Genomic DNA, 23,359 nt, shown 5'->3' with positions numbered 1-23,359 from the left:
AGGATAGAATCGATTTTTGTGATCAGACTTTCAGTTTGAATACTCTTTACTGTAATTTCGAAGGGGTATCCCTTGACTTTAAGTTTAATAATTACATTTTAATTTCAGTTCGTTAACTCTTGTATTCATCTCTTTCTATGTTTTTATTTTTCATTATGATTTCCTATTTGTGCACAGAAAGTTAATGCTGATGTGAATCTTAATATTTCATCTGTGCCTATTTGTGCAAATTTTAAGTAGCGATAATTATGATATTTAATTATTGAACCCGGTATCTGATCTTGATTTCTCATCTTCTAGTTCTAGGATTAATAAAATACATATTATGAATCTTTTGATTTTCGTAGATTATGTTCGTGTTCAATAAATATTAAATTTGACAACTTTGACAAAGAAGTTCGTTTCACTACTCAAATGCTCATACATTTCCAAAACTTCCAAGATGCTAAAAGTAAATACGATGTAGCGGAATGTTTATTTTATAAAGACAATAACCACTCCAAGTTAAAGCTTTGCAATGAAATAAATTTACTATTTACATGAATTCATCTCCCACAACTGTAAATATATTTTAATCTGTTATTCACCTTTTTTAATCAAACCATTTCGCAAATTAAAATGTAATTAGATAATCTTATAATTTGGTAGATTAAGTTCCCTTCGAAGCAGTTTTAATTATTTCGATCGACAGAAATCTGAATAAAGCTTTAAAACTGGCTTGGTATAAAAAGTAACTTCTATTATTTGATAAAATATCAATTTTTAATCATTTATTGGTTCAAGAAATTCAAGGATTGTCAGTAAAATTAAACAAATAGAAATAATCCCTACACATGTTGCGACACATTTACTCGACAGTCGGCAGAATACAGTACCTTGACATAAACATAACTATTTGTCGCAATCCAGACCATTTGAGAAGTTTTACGTAAACGCATATTACATTTGTAAATATTATAAAATTATGTGTCCTAAAAATGTTTTCATGCACTTAAGTAACAAGTTATAAAAATAAATTAGTTCGGTTTAAAATTAAATCAAATCTATTAAAGCAACCTGCAGAGTAATATAAAAACAGTAACGATAAAATAAATCTGACTCAAGAAAATCTAAATCAACTAAGAACTCACCAAGCATTCACATAAATAAAAAATGTTAAAGTATCTGAAGAATTTAAAGTCTTTACACATTAGTCTTCTGCTTCTTCTCCCTGGCACGCTTGTTCTGAAACCACATCAACACAGTACTGAGCTCCAGTCCAGTAACCTGACACAAAGTTCCTTTGTTTGTCCCGGTTACATATTTATTAACGTTCTGATAATAGTGCTCCAGAACTCTGATCTGTTCGTTGGAAAACTTGGTCCTTTTCCCCGCCGGATTAACGTCTGAAGCTGCTGTATTTTTCTTCTTCGACAACATCTTGCCAATAGTTTCTTTGAAACTGAAGTTAAATCGCTCTTTAGCAGAGCTATTCGTAAAGAATTCCCCTCCGGGGATATAAGGTTTACTCATCGTATCAGGGTAAGGTAAATACCCTGCAGCTAAGTTGTCTGGTACTGCTTTGTTACCAGGGTTACCAAGGTACACCTCTCCTCTCTCTTTGTCCAGGGGCATGTTGACGGTATTTCGGGACAGCCCTCTCTCTCCAAGACCCCGCGCGGCGTCAAAATACCCCATATCAAGTTGAGGCATGGGCTCTTGTTTGGGTCTCATGGTTTGAAGAAAGTCTCCTCTAACGTTGTGTAGAGGTAGGTTAGCTGATCTGGGCCCTGAAGGTAGTGGGGGCTGGAACCCTCTGGTAGGGGGTGGGGTGTGGAATTGGAGAGGTCTCGTATCGTTAGGGAACAGATGGGAGGGTAGGTTAGGAGGTCTCCCTCCTAAGTGATGTGGTCTGTGGGCCGGGTGAGGCGCCTTGTGTAGTTCTGCTGGTCGCGCGGCTCGGTCCAGGTCACGTGGGCCATCAGGTGTATGATCACGTGAGCCCTGATCACGTGGGCCCTGGTCACGTGGGCCCTGGTCACGTGGGCAAGTGTCTTGATAGTTCTTCTCGGAACTGTCTCTGAACTGAGTGGGAACTCTGGGTGTGGGACTGTGAGGTGATCTCTGATCCTGGACTTCTTGAGCCTTGGCATGGTGTTCGTGTTGGAGAGTTGGTCGAATTGATGACAGGGATTCTCCTCGTTCTATCACGTGGTCTGAACCAGGCAGTCTAGAACTTTCTGACAGAGGAACTGAAAGTTTGGAATGTTGTGGTATTCTAGAATGTTCCGGATGCGGTAATCTAGCACTTTCTGGTAAGTTTGTTCTGGGATACCCCGCAGAAGTGCCGCTATCTGTTCTGTTGTAATACCCAGGGCTAGGTCCCAGAACAGCAGCTGACTGGTCGAGGGAGGGCCCCATGATGGGTGTGGCGGGGTTGGGAGTCTGTGGGGGCGGTAGTCCGGTCTGGTCAGGCGCTGGGCCCACGTGACTAGTGCCCACGGGACCTGGGCTAGGGAAGTTGAAGTGTAATCTCTGGGGTTTTACATCCATACCTGCGAGAAGGAAGCGATTTAGTTTCTCAGGAAATGTTAACATTTTGAATTTTATCAACTCAAGTACAGAATTCGATACTGTCAAAGAGATTGTTCACATTAATTACGTAAGCAGGAAGTTTTGGAGGAGGAATGTTTGGAAAGCTTACTCTAGTGTTATTTCTACACAATAGCTGTGAGTAAAGTGGCTTACGGAAAAGGGGTCTAAAATAGAAAAATTACGAAAGTTTAGCTTACGCAATATGTGAACGATCCCTAACGGGGGGGTACCATTGGTACCCCCTCCCTAACCATAACAAAACCAACTCCTAGTAATCTCATTTAAAACTGTTGTTCAGCTGAAAAATGGAACTCACCTTGGTTAGGTACTGGAGGTGAACTATATTGACAACTCTGATCTGGCTGGAATCTTGTCTGAGGGGAAGGGCTGAAGTTCTCTTTGTTTTCCAAATACTGGGGGTGAATGGGAGAGGTGGTGCTGTCAACGAATCTTTTCTCTGACTGGTTAAGAGGACTTGCCTGTGACGTCATCATACCACCACGTGACGTCATCATGCTAGCTGAGGGTCCCCCTGAAGAGAAACATGGCACGTTATTAACAGGTAGAAATATTAATAACGGATAGATTGAAACAGGCGACGAAAAACGCCGTGAATTTATTACCCAATCTAGATTAGATAACTCAACTTGTAAGTAAGTAATGAACATCAACAAGTCTAGTTGATGAACATCATATCAATAAGTCGAGCATAACAATAACATAATATGTAATATTATAACTTTAATATGTAATATTATAACTTTAATATGTAATATTATAACTTTAATATGTAATATTATAACTTTAATATGTAATATTATAACTTTAATATGTAATATCATAACTTTAATATGTAATATCATAACTTTAATATGTAATATCATAACTTTAATATGTAATATTATAACTTTAATATGTAATATTATAACTTTAATATGTAATATTATAACTTTAATATGTAATATTATAACTTTAATATGTAATATTATAACTTTAATATGTAATATTATAATATAATAATAGCTTGGCTAATGAGTGCTGAGCGCGATAATTCCCGACAGCTTGCTGGAGGGAACGCGCGGGCACGAAATTGCCAAGCAATTATGTATTATAATATTTTCCGGTTCCGAATTGGAAGGGGTGTAATCCGATACGTGCGCATGATACAATATAGTGTCTAATATATAGAACGCCAGTGTTATTTGTTTTACAACTTGCCGCCAGCCAGTCTGAGGTCTATGCTGATAATACCTTGGCTTCCCTTGCGGGATATATCGGCAAATTATCAGCTCTCAGTGTCGGAGACTTTTAGTGGATATAATTCCCGGAAGGTATTATAACTTTAATATGTAATATTATAACTTTAATATGTAATATTATAACTTTAATATGTAATATTATAACTTTAATATGTAATATTATAACTTTAATATGTAATATTACAACTTTAATATATTGTAATATTATAACTTTAATATGTAATATTATAACTTTAATATGTAATATTATAACTTTAATATATTGTAATATTATAACTTTAATATATTGTAATATTATAACTTTAATATGTAATATTATAACTTTAATATGTAATATTACAACTTTAATATATTGTAATATTATAACTTTAATATGTAATATTATAACTTTAATATGTAATATTATAACTTTAATATGTAATATTATAACTTTAATATGTAATATTATAACTTTAATATTAATATTGTAACTTTAATATGTAATATTATAACTTTAATATGTAATATTATAACTTTAATATGTAATATTATAACTTTGCTAACCGTGAGCGCTATAAGGGGGAGGGTCCATGATGTTCTGCTGAAGACACTTCTGCATGTAGAACATGAAGAACTCTTTCTGTAGATCCTGGTTACACTCAGGGAAAATAAAGTGTTCAGGGTTAGCATTAGTTTTCTTATCGCACGCTGTCTGTTGCTGGGGTCCGGGGAATATCAGGTTCCTGGGATCTGACTCTGGAACTTGATAATTGGGAACTTTTCTGTCTGGTTCTGGTAAATTAATGTGAGGAAGTCTTCTGTCTGATTCTGGTAAATACTGATGATGGTTCTTCTCTGCGTCTGATAGGTATTGAGGTGGTTTCGGCCCCAGTTCCTGCTCAACAGGATACTGATTACCTTTCTGTTTTCTCTCCCAAATCTCCCTGGCTTCTAGCCAATTCTCCTCTAACTCCGCGGTACGATCAGGTTTACTCCTCTTGGGGCGCTGATAAGGGTGATGAGGCGGCGTACTGAACTTCTTACAGTTGATTGGCCCTACAGTCTCCTCCCGACCAATGTTCTCCAGAATCTGGTGTCTTGGAGAGGTGGGGGGTTGGGCTGGGTCCGGGTACGGTGGTGGTTTGGAGGGCTTGAGAGGGGAGGGGGCTGTGAGGGGTTTGAGAGGGGCGGAGTCGAGATTTGAGGAGGGTTTCAGTGGAGTGATGGAGGGATCTGGTACAGTGGTGTCGCAGACCTGATAAAAAGGCTCGGTTAATGAGTCTGTTGATGGGATAAAATTATGGTGAAAACAGGTTAAAATAATATTAATACTTATCGAAAATGTTTTCGTCATCCAATATTAAGTTTTGACCAATAAAACAAACCTACGAATCAATTTTATAACGTTCTGATGAAACAAGAAAAGCAGTTAACCTGGGCAATACACTCCATTGTCCTCTTCAGACTCCTCTCAAAATCCTCCGAATCCCGTTCCGGGGACTCGAACATCTTTATATCCTCCGTGGAGTCGGGTAATACAGTGGAGCTCGTCTTCACTGAGTCACCTGGCGGGGGAGTGAGGGTTAGTCGGGTAATACAGTGGAGCTCGTCTTCACTGAGTCACCTGGCGGGGAAGTGAGGGTTAGTCGGGTAATACAGTGGAGCTCGTCTTCACTGAGTCACCTGGCGGGGGAGAGAGGGTTAGTCGGGTAATACAGTGGAGCTCGTCTTCACTGAGTCACCTGGCGGGGGAGTGAGGGTTAGTCGGGTAATACAGTGGAGCTCGTCTTCACTGAGTCACCTGGCGGGGGAGTGAGGGTTAGTCGGGTAATACAGTGGAGCTCGTCTTCACTGAGTCACCTGGCGGGGGAGTGAGGGTTAGTCGGGTAATACAGTGGAGCTCGTCTTCACTGAGTCACCTGGCGGGGAAGTGAGGGTTAGTCGGGTAATACAGTGGAGCTCGTCTTCACTGAGTCACCTGGCGGGGGAGTGAGGGTTAGTCGGGTAATACAGTGGAGCTCGTCTTCACTGAGTCACCTGGCGGGGGAGTGAGGGTTAGTCGGGTAATACAGTGGAGCTCGTCTTCACTGAGTCACCTGGCGGGGGAGTGAGGGTTAGTCGGGTAATACAGTGGAGCTCGTCTTCACTGAGTCACCTGGCGGGGGAGTGAGGGTTAGTCGGGTAATACAGTGGAGCTCGTCTTCACTGAGTCACCTGGCGGGGAGTGAGGGTTAGTCAGGTAATACAGTGAAGCTCGTCTTCACTGAGTCACCTGGCGGGGGAGTGAGGGTTAGTCAGGTAATACAGTGGAGCTCGTCTTCACTGAGTCACCTGGCGGGGAGTGAGGGTTAGTCAGGTAATACAGTGGAGCTCGTCTTCACTGAGTCACCTGGCGGGGGAGTGAGGGTTAGTCGGGTACCTACATTTCCAGCAGGAGACGAAGAACGTTCTGGAAGCAGGCAAGAAGAACTGGGTATCTAACAAAACCTCACTACGGAACAAACATTGCAGGTTTTTATAATTAAATCTGTTCAGTCGTGTTTTCTAAAAAAGTATGAAACATATTCAGGACTCTCAAAATTTGATACGATAGAAGCCTTGGTGAATGATCGATAGATTCTACTGACATTTTACTCCGTTCCCCCTAGATATTAACTAGCTTGGTAGTCTACAGAGAGTAGAGACTGTAGGTAACTTTAGGTAAAGGCAGTAGAAGAATGGAGACATCTAACTCATTGTCTTTCAATCTAACATTGAAAGACTTACAATGCTTAACTGCTACTTCCGAAATCTGATTTTCAGTCTTTTTAGTTTAACTTTAATTTAAGTTGTAATCGTAAAATCTTAGAGATAAAATATAGTCAAAACAATTTTACATTGATAGATTGAACATTTGGCCAAAATAATTTCAATTCAATTTCGTTTTGTTAAGGTTTTAACTAATCTCTTTCTGCTATTTCAACTATTTCTATTAGGGGTAATCACTTTTTGGACCATTTTTAACCCCCCCCCTCTCCGTTATCAGTTTTACACATAGCTATTGTATCAAAATTACACTAGCGTAATCATTTGGAAACCCCCTCTCCCCTCGGCTGATTACGTAATATTTGAACGACCCCTAATGAAGTCATGGCTGAATATTTGTCCTGGGTGATTTATATGTGCCTATTATCGCATATATGATTAATCCACCCTATTAGCCTGAATTTTAAGTACGGTACTTTAAACTGCAGCAGATATAAAAACAAAAGAGAAAAATAAAAACGTACCTATTTTCTTGATCTGAAAGCTGAAGGATTTAGGGAAAGGGCACACACTAGCAGGGAAAGTGTCTGTAAACATCCCCAGATTATCCATGTGAAACACTTGGGAAGAAGGGCTCAGTTAAATCGAATTAAAGGAGTTACATTAAATAAGCAATAACCCTGTGTAGTTATTAACTACTTAATTAAATAAACAATAACCCTGTGTAGTTATTAACTACTTAATTAAATAAACAATAACCCTGTGTAGTTATTAACTACTTAATTGAATAAACAATAACCCTTTGTAGATATTGACTACTTAATTACATATTAAAACATCGAATTCGAGGGCCACTTTAAAACCCAAATTAGCCGATTTGTCAGTGAACGAATAAATCTGAGTCTTCTCTTGGAAGATTGGCTCACAAATTTCACCTCAAGCGGAAAATAACACAATCACGATGAAGTATCCCTAACGTTTGAAGTCGAGCCGCTGCAATTATATATATACTACTGCTGCATAACTCATGTATTTCACAAGGCAGGATTAAACGTGCGGAGATCTTGCTTACTAAACATACAGACAAAGTAAACTTTAAATTCAACAGTGCACTATAATCTCTTTATCTGACAAGGTGCTTAATTCCAATCACTGATGATTCATTACTATACTATACTACTATATACTACTACATTACTATATACTACTACACCGACCATTATCAAATACTGCTCAGAACGGCTTATAATAATATAGAAATCCAATCAAAGCCAGGGTGTTCAATACGGCCAACATGATTTTTATTTACGAAGACAAGGCAATCAAATACTGTACGGACAAGCTGAAAAGGATGGAAATCCAATCAAAACCAAATCAAAAGCAGCAGCTGTCCAATCAAGACACCTGCCAAAAAGTGAACAGTTAGAAAGAGCAGCTAATGTCGAGGATAAAACTAAGTGGTGTTATGAACGAGATTCTGATCAAATGACACTGACTGGAACATCGTCAGAGAAGCTGCTAATGAGGGTAATAACTTAATTGGGTCTCTGAAACTCCCATCAGTTATTGCATGGCAATACCCCACCCCACCTTGAATCGAGTGTTAGAAGTTCTCATGGTAACGGGAGACGAGACACGTGATCTTGAGGGACCAGTCATAGTCGTGTAATCAGACCCCGTGATAACTGTCAGCCAATAGGGTGGAGGTGGAGTTGCACGTGACTGATACTTAGCCAGACATAAGAGATCGGGTGAAATAGGTTTGAGAACAGGAAATAGTGCTTCAAGTAGCAGTTGTATTGAGAATTTAGTAAAAGTGATATTTTTGCTTAACAGGTGATCTCATTAGATGTGAAACCAGTCCTGTTTCCTGTAATCAGCTCCGAACCTGTCGAGAGACTAGGAAGTGATCATACTGAAGATTGACAGAACGACGGAAGAACTGGCTAGCAAGTAATTTGACAGATAACAGCATGGGAAGTGCAAGAGTATTCTGATAGCATTTTCAATTGCGTTATCACTTATATATATTATTCACTTATATATTATCGCGCAAAATATTTTAGATATTTGAGATAGAAGTTGACTGTCACAAGGCCCAGCGGTAGCTACGTTAATTCTACAATGTTTGCAATAAGTTCGTGCGTGCAATGTGGAATTACAAGGCGCTCTCAATGAAAATTCTAGTCGCCAAAATGTCATTTTCGGTAGACCTTTTCAGACTCGGATTCATGTTGAACCGCGGCTTTGAGTGTGTTTCTTCCTGATATTTCCATAACCACATGTTCAGTCGACAGTTAATATTTCCAATCGAGTGCTTGTTATCATTGTGAAGAGTTAGTTGCAATTTATGTGAAGTCTATTTAACTATCGAAGCAATGATTTGCAGGAGAAAATAAGAAATTAAAATTATACAATTTAAAATTAATAGTTATTTAACATATAATATCGTTTACTTTACGTCATATCCTGGTGGAATAGGTTTAGAGATCTTTTAAATTTAGTTTTCAACGACAGTTAGCTTATAAATTAACAACGCTGCCGTTTAATTACTTTCAAAAACATTAATAAAGTCTTTATTTAACTGTGTACCATTTTCTTTTCTTTTAAATTAATTTAATTGACACATTTATGTGAGTGAATAAAATGTCCTTACTACTTATGAATGCCACATTCAGCTTTCAACTTCTGACTCAAATCTTATTTTCGACATGCAACACATTTTCACAACGTCAAATTTCTGTGTCCTGTTATTTTTGTCACTCCTGCAGCTCAAAAGCCTAAATATTTAGAACACTCCGCAATGATTATGTACGTTTGCAGCTCAGAAAATGCTATTACTGTTAATATTTCCAATCGAGTGCTTGTTATCATTGTGAAGAGTTAGTTGCAATTTATGTGAAGTCTATTTAACTATCGAAGCAATGATTTGCAGGAGAAAATAAGAAATTAAAATTATACAATTTAAAATTAATAGTTATTTAACATATAATATCGTTTAAGTAAAAAATATTCAATTACGATATTTAGATAAAATATAAAATATCTTAACAACAAGCGGTAAACCAGGGTTGATTACAAAGTTCAACCAGTTAAAATCAATATCGGTCATCGCTTTAAAAACCATCCGGCGGTATGAAAAGGGCCACAAAAGACAATAAATATTATTAAATTGGAAAACAGCCTCATCCGTCCCCTTGATAAAACGCACCAGAGGACACTTAACCACTAACTGAATAAAATACAGTAAACAGCGCATATTGAGTATAAATAACTGAGAACTCCGTCTCGGACATTCTCTTGACCAGCCACAACCCATCAAATAATCAAATATAACAGCGTACTTTTAAAAACTCGCACATCACCCTGATCGGGGGGGGGGGGGGGCTGATCACGAGACCCCAGTAAAGAATTTAGGTTCATTCCGCCTCTCCATGGGTCCACAAGTGCAACTCCTATCATGTTCCGTCAACTTACCCTCCCTCATGATATGTACCAGACTCTTCCCATCCACATACAAACTACGTTTCCAATACTTGCTCCGCTCTCTGCCCGTGTGGTACTCGAACTGGTTGGGAGTCAGCCACTGCCCCTGGTAGTAAATACATTTACCACGTGATCCTCTACACAGCAGGTTAGGGTGGAGCACCCCTTCTTCCTCGTTACAACTCACTGTAACTGGTTTAGTGATTGGAGAGGAGCAGGGAATGTGGACTTGTTCCACTGGTTCAGACAGTAACATGGGCATGTCACGTGGGTTACCATGGTAACCGTCACGTGGAGGAGAGGGAGGAGAGGGTGGTGCTAGTGGGGCGTATTTCTGGACTTTTACTGGGGGTGTGTAGGTTAGGTTAGCTTGTTCTTCTTCAAAACGATCAACTGTCATGATGGGGATCACGTGAGTTTCGCTTTCACTTTCTGTTTTTCTTTTCTTCTCGTTGGGGGAATACTCGTTGAAAAGATCAAACAAGGACTGTTGCTTGTTCTGTTTATTCAAACTGTTCTCAACCATTATCTCTGGCCTCGACATGAGAACTCCATAAACTGGCTCATAATCTGGTTCCTTATCGGCAGTTTCTCTTTCACTTTCTACTTTCGGTTCGTGGTATAAAGGAGCAATGTAGTCCATTGTATCTAGGGGGTAGCAGGCGAGGGTGTGATCTAACTCTACACTTGCCATGTCCTTTACTTTACGTCATATCCTGGTGGAATAGGTTTAGAGATCTTTTAAATTTAGTTTTCAACGACAGTTAGCTTATAAATTAACAACGCTGCCGTTTAATTACTTTCAAAAACATTAATAAAGTCTTTATTTAACTGTGTACCATTTTCTTTTCTTTTAAATTAATTTAATTGACACATTTATGTGAGTGAATAAAATGTCCTTACTACTTATGAATGCCACATTCAGCTTTCAACTTCTGACTCAGATCTTATTTTCGACATGCAACACATTTTCACAACGTCAAATTTCTGTGTCCTGTTATTTTTGTCACTCCTGCAGCTCAAAAGCCTAAATATTTAGAACACTCCGCAATGATTATGTACGTTTGCAGCTCAGAAAATGCTATTACTGTTGATAAAGAGCTTGATGGGAGATGTGTGGCATTTTAAGAAGGATCTAATAAACTTTTATGTGGTAGCACTAAATTTCGTGATTGCTTGCTTGCTGATATAAAATGCAGGGCTTAATGGCTTTATATCGTGAGGTGAGGTCACGTTGCACTACCACTCAACACATATCCATGAAATGAGCTGGTTTTAGTCCTGCTACGACACGTGACCAGTTTTGTTTACTAAAAAAAGTGTTTTTTTTTCTTTTATGACTATGTGAGCTAATTCAATATATATATATAAAAATAACAACATTAAGGAGCGTGGCTGATGTTGAATAGATATTGTGATGTGGAGACTAACACACAATGTCTTACAGCTCCTACTAGTGCTACTAGTAGTATTTGTGCACAACTGCACAAATTAATACACTGATGAAGCCGGCCTCCTCATTAGACCAACACCGCCCACGTGCTGACAATACTGATCTCTGATTGGCTGAAAAGGAAAAGGATGGCTTGTGATTGGTCAGCTCACTGCCTGCTTGTTACTTCAATGTCAGCTGTGGTTGTATAGTGTGATCCCGCACTTCATCAGGGGGTGTGTAACTTTCCCACCAGATAACAACCAATCAGAGCACCCCAACATCATGTCACAACCAATCAGAGCACCCAACATCATGTCACAACCAATCAGAGCACCCCAACATCATGGCACAACAAATCAGAGCACCCCAACATCATGTCACAACCAATCAGAGCACCCCAACATCATGTCACAACCAATCAGAGCACCCAACATCATGGCACAACCAATCAGAGCAACCCAACATCATGTCACAACCAATCAGAGCACCCCAACATCATGTCACAACCAATCAGAGCACCCCAACATCATGTCACAACCAATCAGAGCACCCCAACATCATGTCACAACCAATCAGAGCACCCCAACATCATGTCACAACCAATCAGAGCACCCCAACATCATGTCACAACCAATCAGAGCACCCCAACATCATGTCACAACCAATCAGAGCACCCAACATCATGGCACAACCAATCAGAGCACCCGAACATCATGGCACAACTAATCAGAGCACCCCAACATCATGGCACAACCAATCAGAGCACCCCAACATCATGGCACAACCAATCAGAGCACCCCAACATCATGGCACAACCAATCAGAGCACCCCAATATCATGTCACAACCAATCAGAGCACCCCAACATCATGGCACAACCAATCAGAGCACCCAACATCATGTTAAAACCAATCAGAGCAACCAACATCATTTTTTTTGAACATTTTTTGAACATTTTGAACATTTTTTTAATAATAAACGTAAACATATTTTAAATAATTCACATATTTTAAACAGCCTTCCAGAGGTAACAGTTTGGAGCTCAGGATACATGATACATATTATATATAAAGGCCGGGTTACACTAGTACATGATATAAAGGCCGGGTTACACTAGTACATGATATAAAGGCCGGGTTACACTAGTACATGATATAAAGGCCGGGTTACACTATTACATGATATAAAGGCCGGGTTACACTATTACATGATATAAAGGCCGGGTTACACTAGTACATGATATAAAGGCCGGGTTACACTAGTACATGATATAAAGGCCGGGTTACACTAGTACATGATATAAAGGCCGGGTTACACTAGTACATGATATAAAGGCCGGATTACACTAGTACATGATATAATGCTGATTGCTAGACGAGCTAAAGTGCGGTTAAAATAAAAAGAGTGCTCCCTGTGTTAACCTACAGCTTACCATAACATTATACATTAGTGCTCTCTTACATAGTTTAAATGTTTTCAGAGTTTGAATTAGCTGTTGGAATGTTCGAGAACTTGTTGTAAATTGTAGAGTGTCGTTTCAAACTGCAGAGTTTTAAAGTTTGAAATCACAATAACGTACTCGACCAGGCGAGACACAGTGAGGCAGAGTTGCATGCAATTACAGGTTGATGCAGATTGTGGTTGAAATTTCTTGGAAGAATTACATAGTCTCCGCTGCTGTTCATGAATGTTCTTATAACCTCAAATGATTATAACAAATGATTATGACACAGAATATGATTCACGTGCCGTAACATTTTTTAAGAATTGATATTTTTAAGTTATATGAGTGCATTCTAAAGTATCCAAGGGTTGCTGTGCAACAATAAGTTATAAAACAGTAAATACAACAGTTGCCATAGGAGGGTAATGAGTTAATCTCATCACCTACCCTAAATTCATCGTTATCGTATTACGATCTGGCACCATTTCAAATTGAGCATTTTAATATTGCAGAGCAAGTATTTAACATTATGGAGCGGCTGACCGTAACGAGGCATTAGACTTTGTACTAAAAGCAATCAGACACCCATTTTTAGTAATGCTCAGAAGAATACGGGTATATGCCTCCCATAATGTACATGTCAATATAAGTTCAAATCATATTCTATCAAAACTGGTAAAACAAATGTCCATGTTGGTCAATTGAAAATCTGAAATCAGTAAATGAAACCCAATAAATTAAACTTTAAACGTCATATTAATGAATAAAACCCGAGAGAGTAAATCAGGTCCGGAATTCAAGCTACCTTCGAAGGTTTAACAGTTAAAAACCTATTACAATTTCAAACTACGCCCCACCCTTTCCCTTCTTTCTTGATCTATTACTATTCTTCTTTTTACTTTTACTCATACTTTTGGCGTCCAGCTTACCCAGCTCAATATCTTTCAACTGTCTCTTCTTCTTCGCTTCTTCTATCTTCCTTTTTAGAGGTAACGGCATAGTCTTCTCCTTCTCCGCCCATCCTCCTAACTCAACTATTTTACTGTACCGGTACTTCTTCTTCTCCTTTGTATTCTGCGCTGCGAATTTCTCAAATTCGAACTTTAACCGTTTTATGCTGGGCTCCTTTTCTGGCTCTGACTTTTTGGAGATTTTACGTTTGTTGGGGTTGGCAGGAAAACTGCGTCCAAATACAGGCTCTTCAAAGACAATAACGGGAACTTCTTCCATGCTGGAATTGTAAATTTGTTAATTAAACCTCTACAACAGAATTTGCTTTATTTAATTATATTAATTATTAAAAGTCAAAATTTGACATTTTAAGAGAATTTAGAAATCAAATTTGTGGAATTTACAATTCTGAAGCTTTAATGAGCAAATATTAAAATCCTTTAAACCTGCAACTGTATCCTAAAGCATGATTTAGAACATTTACTGTAGTTCCAGACTAATTAAGTAATTAGTTAATTAATTAGGTAGTATTTAGACAGATATATGACAGTCTAATATGTGAATCTAATTTCTAGAATTATGTGCGCTATACCAATGACAATGGAGTCTAACTTATCCTTTCATATTATGATATATCCCTCAGATATACCACTATAATACATGCGGAATTGTCTTCGCTAATTAACAAATAACTTATAACAAAGTATGCATCTCTTCATATTATGATATTTCTCTGATATGAGCGTCTAAATAGAAGAATTTCCTGAGCTAAACCAGTTGCAATAAAGGCCAACACATCTTTTCATAGCTGAAGACTCTAAGTGGTAGGATTCACAGCGCTAAACCAGTGAGAATACCCTTTCATAGCCTGTAACTAATTAAGCGTTTAAGTACTTACGTTCTAAAGTGCCTAAAGTAAACATGACCACAATGTGAGATCTAGACAGTTACACAACAATACAGTTACACTAATTTATACTGACCTGTTCTATAAAGATGTGCCCACAATAATACAGAGTATGGTTTTATTTCGCGAAACACACGGAAGTTTTGGAACACTTAGCTTAATATGTATATGATAATGTAACACTCTCAATATTGCCTTTATCATCTCACAGCACTCACAGCACTCATAGCACTTACATTACTCTTTGCACTCTTAACACTCTTAACATTTTAGCATTCACGTTTACAGTCACGGCAGTCTCCGCATCCACTGCCCACTGTGCACTGCTCGTTGTGCACACCCCTCTCTGCTACTAGAGTAGCATCCACTGCTCGTTGTAGCGTGTGCAGATGCTGTTTTAACCGACTTTACGTAACATGCTAAGCTTGATCACACTCTATTATCTATCCATCGTGTCACAAAAGGGCCGGCAAGGATCAAAAGAAATAGATTACGTATATTGGAGGTATTAAACAGTTTGCACGCCCTAGGCTGGTGCATTGGAGCCAGACACTTTGCAGGACCAAGTGTGCAGGGTGTGCAGATTACACCCACTATGCAGAGTGTGCACTACTACTACTACTACTACTACTACTACTATACTACTACTACTGCAGATGACACACACTGCTAAAACGTTTAGTGCAATCTTAAATTTTGTTTGATTACCCGATACTTGAAAGCAGGGACCAATATTGTGGTATGAAATGTCCGACCATTTGAATGTAAGTCAGATATTTCATAGATAAGCTGCTTATTTGCTTCTTGCACAGCTGGCAGAAAAACAGATAGTTTTGCTAGACTGGAGGGGTGAAATATGCGACATATTACTATATTAATAACATACAATATTATGTAGAATGTTAAAACGTCTCGTAAGAAGTTGATACTTTATTAGCATGATAATATATTAATTGATTATACATGGTGGGCCAAAAGTCACTGTGCAAACGTTTGGTCTTGTACCTCCGCCGTGTTTTATATTTGAGAGCTGTTGCTTTGCAGATAGCATACTGTACCTTCTTGTTCGAGGATTCTGTCGCCAAAATTTGAAAATTCGAATATTTTAGACTACGCCCATTCAATATTTAAACACCTATATTGTTCTCTCTGAAAATGCTGGACGCCAAATTTTTTCAGAGACGGTAGATTATTAAATGTTGCCTCTGATCTGAAAAAAATGAGGCAAAACAGATTAGAAATGACGAAGTTATCAAGCATTTTGTGTATCTCGTTTTAACAAAATTGACTGGGTGATTATGTGACACCGTGACACGACACCTTAATTTGGCAACCTTAACGATTCCCGTAATGTTTAACGGGGTCACCTAATCACGTGATTAGGTAAGCCAATCACCTGATCACACGTAATGAATAAACTCATTATGCTTCGTATCTCGGTCATCTGTGATCTGAGAAGCTACAACTCTAATTTTTCAGGACAAACGTAATTCGGATGGCCAAACACAATTCAATGAAATTTAGCTCGATCCGAATATCCAATAAATGCAAAAATGAACCTTCATTTGAAAAAAAATGAACACGAATATTTTTCGATTTGGCAAATTCCTCGAACCAGTGGTGGTAGTAAGTCATACCGGAAAAAAATGTTTCAATTGGGCACTCAGTGACTGAGCTATTAAGGCCAACGTTTGCACAGTGACTTTTGGCCCACCCTGTACAGTATAATATATATATTATTATATTGCACTGTGCTGTGTTCTAACAATTCGATAGTAAAATAACTTCTTAAAGAGTTAATTAGTCCTGCATGAAGGAAAACTATCTAAAATATTAAAAAGATGTAAAAATATAAGATGTAAAAGTATAATTGATAATAAAGTTTGCTGATGACTATTGAACTTGCTTGTTTTCACTTCTATCAGTAAGTTTAATATTTTTAATAAGTTTAGTATTTTCCCACACTACACGACACAAAACTCTCATTCATAAGCAAAGCTTGCCGAACCTATGTTCAGACCGTATTCACTGCTCAATTCTCACCACAGATCTGCCGATAATCTGACCTACACACGACATTCGCATAGTCTAGAGGTGACTACTTACTAGTTATAGTAGTAGTAGTAGTACAGTGAATAGTAGAGGTGACTACTTACGTACGAGTGATATGGAGTTGTGGTGTACTACTTACGTACGAGTGATATGGAGTTGTGGTGTACTACTTACGTACGAGTGATATGGAGTTGTGGTGTACTACTTACGTACGAGTGATATGGAGTTGTGGTGTACTACTTACGTACGAGTGATATGGAGTTGTGGTGTACTACTTACGTACGAGTGATGTGGAGTTGTGGTGTACTATGGAACACATACGATATAAAGTGGAACATCTATAATAGACAGTGGTTTCTACTTTCTACAGTTTATAATAGAATCTTCTGTGTTATATAAGTGTTATAAGTTGTTATGGAAATTAGTTAGAAATTATTTAGAACTTGTACTGAAACTTGCGTTCCCATTTCATAACACGTTATCAGTGAAATGCCAAATTGTATTATAAGATCACAGTTCAAATCAGAATTTGCAATGAATCGACTTGTTTTAACACTCTGTTACTAAAGTAACTTGTTAAGAAAAACTTTGTACATTTCTATATTTAGGAAGTGAAAAGTGTTATTGTATTAATGGAGTCAAGATAAGACAAGCTCCAGGGACCTGTTCTAGCTACAACATAGTCTATATATTCATTTGTAAATTATGTCCATCTCCTTTCTGCTATGTTGGACGTACCATTAGGACTTTGCATGAAAGAGTAACCGAACATAGAGCTAACTATTATAAACTATTGAAAGACCCTTCCTTAAAACATAGTGATGATTTTTTATCTGATGATAGTGACACTTACAGTTTAGCAGCTCACCTAATAGACTCACATAACCTTTCCAATAGACCTGATTTTGATGCTTCTTATAATGTTTTTATCCTAAAGAATTCTAGTCCTAGTAATTTAGAAGTTAACGAACATCTACTTATTCAAAAACTCAGAACTTTGAAACCATATGGTATTAATTCATGTGATCCTTTTGGTATGCCACTTTTATTTGAAAATAAAACTTTTGATAATGGTCCTTAAATTATTTCACCCTTAATGCAGGGACTAGTATATTTTTTCCGACTAGTTGGGGCCTCACAACCCCCCATACCCGAGTGCTTCCCATTCCATTTTTGAGAGTTTGGCTTCTTTTTACAGCTAACATCCTTTAGTTCAAATTAAAATTTTCTGATATAATTGGAGTATTAACCCTTATCTTTATTAGGTACTGAAGATGTCCGAAAATGTTTTACCAATGATGTTATAAAGATTTTGTTGGAATTTTTAAACTCATTCGTTGTCTGACTGTGGGAACTATTGATTCTTGATCTATATTTATATATACACATTTCATTTCGAACTTAATATTTACATACAATTTCTCATTTAAATATTTACACATCTTTGTACATAAAAGTGATTCGTTTCTCAAAAGAGCTTAGTTATCCATTATTAATACGTTATTAATAATCTATAAATCAAAGTATCAATGAATTTAACACCCGGCGAGCAATGTGCTAGGCTTAAGTAAAGTAAGTAAAGGTTACTTAAGTAAAGTAACCTTACGGCTTTGATACTGAACTCCAGCCTGGAATAAATTAATTTAATCAATTTAAGCAAAATTACCCGAATCATCTTTCAAGTGGCGGTAATGATAATACTAATCTCCTAAATTCCTAGTATACCCCTTGTTTGTAAAATTCATGCAATGAACTGTTGATTCAGAGTTCAATTTAAAAATTTTTCAGAATAACTTATTAATCATATTAGAGAAGAATTATTACATTCAATAAATAAAAAGTGAATAGTATGCAATCTTCTGACTTAAAATTTCTAATAATGCGATGGTGTGATATATAATTAAACTTAAATCTTTGAATAGATCGTAACATATATGATTATATATTGTGACAAACTTGTTTGTTATAATACTTGTATACCGTGAAGAACTCAATATTAATTCCGTGAATTTCTTTCAGAACCGATCGAAATACTTTAACACGATTTAATCTCAAATTGGATAACATGGTCGACTCTCTGATTTTCATCAAAATAAAATCGCTTGAACGACAATAAATCTATGATTAACGTTAAACCTAAAATGTAAAAACTAAAGATACCCAACAAACCCTAACTCGAAGTCTGTTCCCCGACGATCTTCAACGACGATCCAGTCTGCTGAATATCTACAACACTTTGAGACATCGTTGACACCTGGCTTAACGAAACTCGAAAGTGTTTCTTGGGCCTCTGGTTTTGGATGGTTAGGTCGGTTTTCTTTGTAACAAGGTTGGGTTTACAGCTGTTCGGAGATCCTGCTTTCAGTAAGTTCAGGATAATACCTGTCTGACTCTTCGTCTCGCAGTGCGGACAGCTCGACATTTTAGAGAGGGACTTGATTTTAGCTACCTTCTTTTTTGACATGGCCATTTTAGTCCGACGTTTTGGTTTCACATCTAACACCGCAACTGAGCCAACATTACCATGCGAATACCTGTTTTGAAGAGCAAGCATATCCAAATGTTTAGGCTTGGCCTGCCTACTGATGATCTGTTGCAACCTGTAAGGGTTTATTTGGTGAGGTATCAACTCGGAGACGACACGACTAGGAGGACCCTTCTTCCTTTTAACGGTCCACTTGTCTTCGTTCTGTAGGGTAGACGAGATGGGACTGATGGACAGGGAGGATAGATGTGGCGAGGATCTCTCCTGTGTGGCGACAATTGTTGGAATGCTAGGCAGAGCTGTGGTGGAGTTAGACGCCTCAACCTGCTTGGTCGGTGAAACGGGCAGGGAGGATGGGACAGATGTTGATGTTTTGAGTTCAGTGGAGGGTGCCTTGCTGAGAGCAAGAGCAGTGGTGTAGAACTCAGTGTCGTATTTCTTAGAGTGTTTGCAAACCAGTGTGTTGTAGTTCATGTTACACTGGGTTTCATCAGCTACCGTTATCCCCACTATCTTGCTGCTTTTCAGCTCTTGTTTCTGAACGTGTGGTTTCCGAGGTGATACAATCACTTCAGGTTGGGGTTTACGCGGAGATTTCACTTTCTTGGCAAGCCGGTCGATGTCAGCTTCAGCTTGTAGTTTCTTTCTAATAGGGGTAGGTTTGGGAACATACTTTCCTTCCAGAGCAAGCTGAACGCCGATGTATGGTGGAACGGTAACCAGAGGTTGTTTGTAGATAATTTCCCATTTTCCTGTTGAAGCTGAGCGGTTTTCTCGCTTGTCAATGATAACTTTGCAACAATCATCAAGAACCTCAGAGCACAGCCGTTCAGTGACTTTAGTAGTGCCTCCCATAGCAGGACTACAGTTTATTTCTATTAGCCACGGGTTATACTCTTCATCTAGCATAAAATCAGCACCATACAGCTCAAAAGAGTTTTTCCTGTCCTCAATTATGTCTTGTATCGTCATCATCACCATTTGTATAGATTTTTTCATCCCTGGATATATAGTATCGTCCCATTTGTGGAGGAGACCTTGTCTATCAAGATACTTTTTGAATGCACTACTTGTCCACATGTTTCCTTGGGCGAAAGAAGTTTCGTTTTTTGTCTGAGAAGATAAGAACTTCTTTTGGATAGAATTATTACAAAGATGTATGCAAGGATCAAAATCGTCAAGAGTGAAAGCACGTGAACCAAAACGGAGATAGCTGTCCTGGTAAAAGTATAAGGTTAGAGGATTCCAATCGGTGACCATAAACCATTGTCTTATATCGAACTTAATACTATGCACGAGAAGAGGTCTCTCAATGTACTTTTGGATCACCCATTTTTCCTCTTTTGAACTGTCTGCAAGTTTGAAAATATCATCTAAGTTGTTTTGGGGCACTACCCCCCTCCCTCTCGATTTAGCTCCTGGTTTCATTATCCAAGTGTTGGTATGCCCATCAATACTGTTTTGAGTTAAGTTCATCACTTCAAACACTTCTATCATTCCTGTAACCAGAGCATGAGTGGATTTATCAAAAGATCCAAATATAAAATCTTTTGATGTCAACGAATAAGAGAATCCAAGAAGCTGCTTTCTTTTAAAATGACTCATCTCGTCTTTTGGATCAGGTGGGAAATCTAAAAACTCGTTTTGAACTTTTCTTATAACAAATTTCAGGTGATTTGTAGCTAAAGTGATAGCGGAAAGTGGCACCAAGTTCACAGCATCTACAACAGGGATATCGTCTTTGTCAGATTCAGCCTGACTTGATGATAGTTCTTCCTTTTTAAGGTTCTCCTCATACTGTTTGCAATACGTTTTTAGAATGGATAGTGAGGCACAGATTTCAAAATCTTCAATAAAATCGCCTCTGTCTTCTTCGCTGTAGAGTTGATAACACCTGGAGGAATTTACGATTGTTATTTGATACTGTAGAAAGTGGTTGCTGAGATTCTTTAATCTTGAAAACTTACCTTACATACATTTACTTAAAGAAAAAGTTTCAAAATCATAATATTATCTAATATATAACAGATGCATAACAATCAACATGTACTTATTTTTTTAGAATAAGACTTTAAATTAGTCGACACGAGAATTGCACAAATCCAATCAGTTTTGATATCTATTTGCAACTAATATCAGAATGAAAAGTATGCAATTATATAGTGGAATCATTTAAAATTTGTCATGGTCCTACCCATAATGAAATTAGTTTGTGGAAAACATACCTGGGGAAAAATTCATTGGGATCACTGGCATCAAACCAAGGTAAACTCCTTAGATGTTGACAAAGTCCAATCTTTGTTGTAAAAGAAGACGCTTTGCAGTAATGGTTAACTATTTGCTCTCGGTTAAGGTACTTAAAGTCTATATCATCTCTTTTTATGGTCCATATGAAAGTTGGAGAAATATCTTTCAAAAGTCTTGACACAATACGGTGGAATTCTGGGTCATTTCTTGGGTCACTATCTTCACAATCTGAGCTTGAGTCTTCACTTTCAGAGGAGTTTTGAACTTCAGAAATCTTCTTTTTAACTGAGGCTCTTTTCTTCTTTTTGGCGGGCCTAGGCCGTATCGCTTGTGGAGAACCAAGTATTGGTTGACAACTATGGTCACTAAATTTTTCAACCCATCCCCTTTTTACCAGAGCTCTGCGCAAATAAGGATATGGCCCTAATATAGTGAAAATTCTTTTCAAACGAATAGCATCTAAAGCCGTTTCCTTAGCACATCTGATCTTAAATAAATAGTCAGCATTGTTATACGGCAATGACCTTGGAAGATTGAGCATTTTACGTGGAAGTGGTTTAGGTAACTCCTCTTGCGCAGGGGATAATTCTTTTGGCTTTTCTGTTCTTTTGTCTTCTTGCTCTGGTTCATCTTCTTCATCACTAGATATCTCTCCTTTGCATGATGATAAAACTTCTTGAATGAAATTTTCAGCTTCTTGAGCAACATGAACAGATGCTGTCTCGAATGATGGTTCACGGGATGAAAGATTCATGCTTTCATCGGATGAATGAACAGTGTTGGAAGAATAATCTCCTTGCTCATAGGAAAGCTGAACATTAGATCCTTTGTAGTCATTATCTTGATCGTGATCGTCATGCTTGCGTATCCTTGAAATTATTTTTTGACTCTTACTATTCATTGTTGGATGAAAAGTAAATGCTGCATTAGCTTCAGCAACAAGGGCCCTTTCTCGAGATTTCCGTATTTCTGGAGCACGGCTTCTCCACTTGTGAGCTGCTTTTTCTGCTAATTTCAAGCTTGCTTCGTTTAGTTTGGGTGAAAAAGTGAGTTCAGAGTTGTAGACAGAGTCCATACCATCCTCGATTGTAGGAGATGACCTGAAATTTTAAATATTTAAAAACAAATGGCACTTTGGACTCACTATTTATTAATATCTATATTATTGTCAGGGGCCTTTTATATATTATATTTTAGTATAATACATTTTACCTTATAATTAACCATCACTCCCATCTTGGAAGTACTATGTATTTGTGTATGTAATTGTGATCGTATCAGCGCCTTTCATTCTACTCAACGCGTTTCATTTTACTCTTAACAAGCTTGACATTATATCTGTTGAGTTTTGGTAAAAGCACTATGTTTAGTTAACATTACTTAGAGCACAGTGTAGAAATACATTCTAAAATCTAGCTGCTATAAGTATAGCATGCTTACCTAGAAATAGAAGATTGTGAACAGTGACTGTTTGATGCGTTGTTCTGTATTAAAAGTAGGAGTATGAGATTCCTAAACTCGTTTTAAACCATCCAAGTTCCACATCGAAGAGTCCTATCACTGCAGTCTTCACATGAACATTTAGTGCCTGTTGAGTAAGTGATATGGGATTAACCAGATTTTATACATCAATCTACAATTTTATTCCTACGCAACAACCTGTTCTTTTAATTTATGACATGATGATATTAAGGAAAACAAAATTTTTGAAAAAGAATGACAGAACATATCAAACTCAACAATCAAACATTTAAAATAGGCAAATAAATTAGAACTAAGGAAAACAAAATTTTTGT

General features: G+C 37.7%; 2 protein-coding genes across 2 annotated transcripts; both read right to left on the bottom strand.

The window, feature by feature from the left end:
• Positions 1 to 505: 505 nt before the first annotated feature.
• LOC134814463 (uncharacterized) lies at positions 506 to 14,154 on the bottom strand. The gene is made up of 7 exons (XM_063822588.1): positions 13,821 to 14,154; positions 9,958 to 10,745; positions 6,283 to 6,289; positions 5,247 to 5,368; positions 4,377 to 5,067; positions 2,891 to 3,106; positions 506 to 2,534 (listed from the first exon to the last, which is right to left on the bottom strand). The coding sequence occupies exons 1-7, from the start codon at positions 14,149 to 14,151 to the stop codon at positions 1,183 to 1,185; spliced, it is 3,507 nt and encodes a 1,168-aa protein (XP_063678658.1). The 5' UTR covers positions 14,152 to 14,154; the 3' UTR covers positions 506 to 1,182.
• A 4,774-nt stretch (positions 14,155 to 18,928) lies between these two features.
• Positions 18,929 to 23,106, bottom strand: LOC134814149 (tubulin monoglycylase TTLL3-like). The gene is made up of 3 exons (XM_063822188.1): positions 23,004 to 23,106; positions 21,542 to 22,663; positions 18,929 to 21,210 (listed from the first exon to the last, which is right to left on the bottom strand). Exons 2-3 carry the CDS (start codon positions 22,636 to 22,638, stop codon positions 19,002 to 19,004), a joined length of 3,306 nt encoding a protein of 1,101 aa, XP_063678258.1. The 5' UTR covers positions 22,639 to 22,663; positions 23,004 to 23,106; the 3' UTR covers positions 18,929 to 19,001.
• Positions 23,107 to 23,359: the final 253 nt, after the last annotated feature.

Source organism: Bolinopsis microptera, chromosome 4 (assembly GCF_026151205.1).
Source record: "Bolinopsis microptera isolate Bmic1 chromosome 4, MBARI_Bmic_1.0, whole genome shotgun sequence".
In the NCBI taxonomy this organism is placed as follows: domain Eukaryota; kingdom Metazoa; phylum Ctenophora; class Tentaculata; order Lobata; family Bolinopsidae; genus Bolinopsis; species Bolinopsis microptera.
The sequence above is the reverse complement of the archived record's forward strand: the minus strand, read 5'-3'. Positions and strand labels throughout refer to the sequence as shown.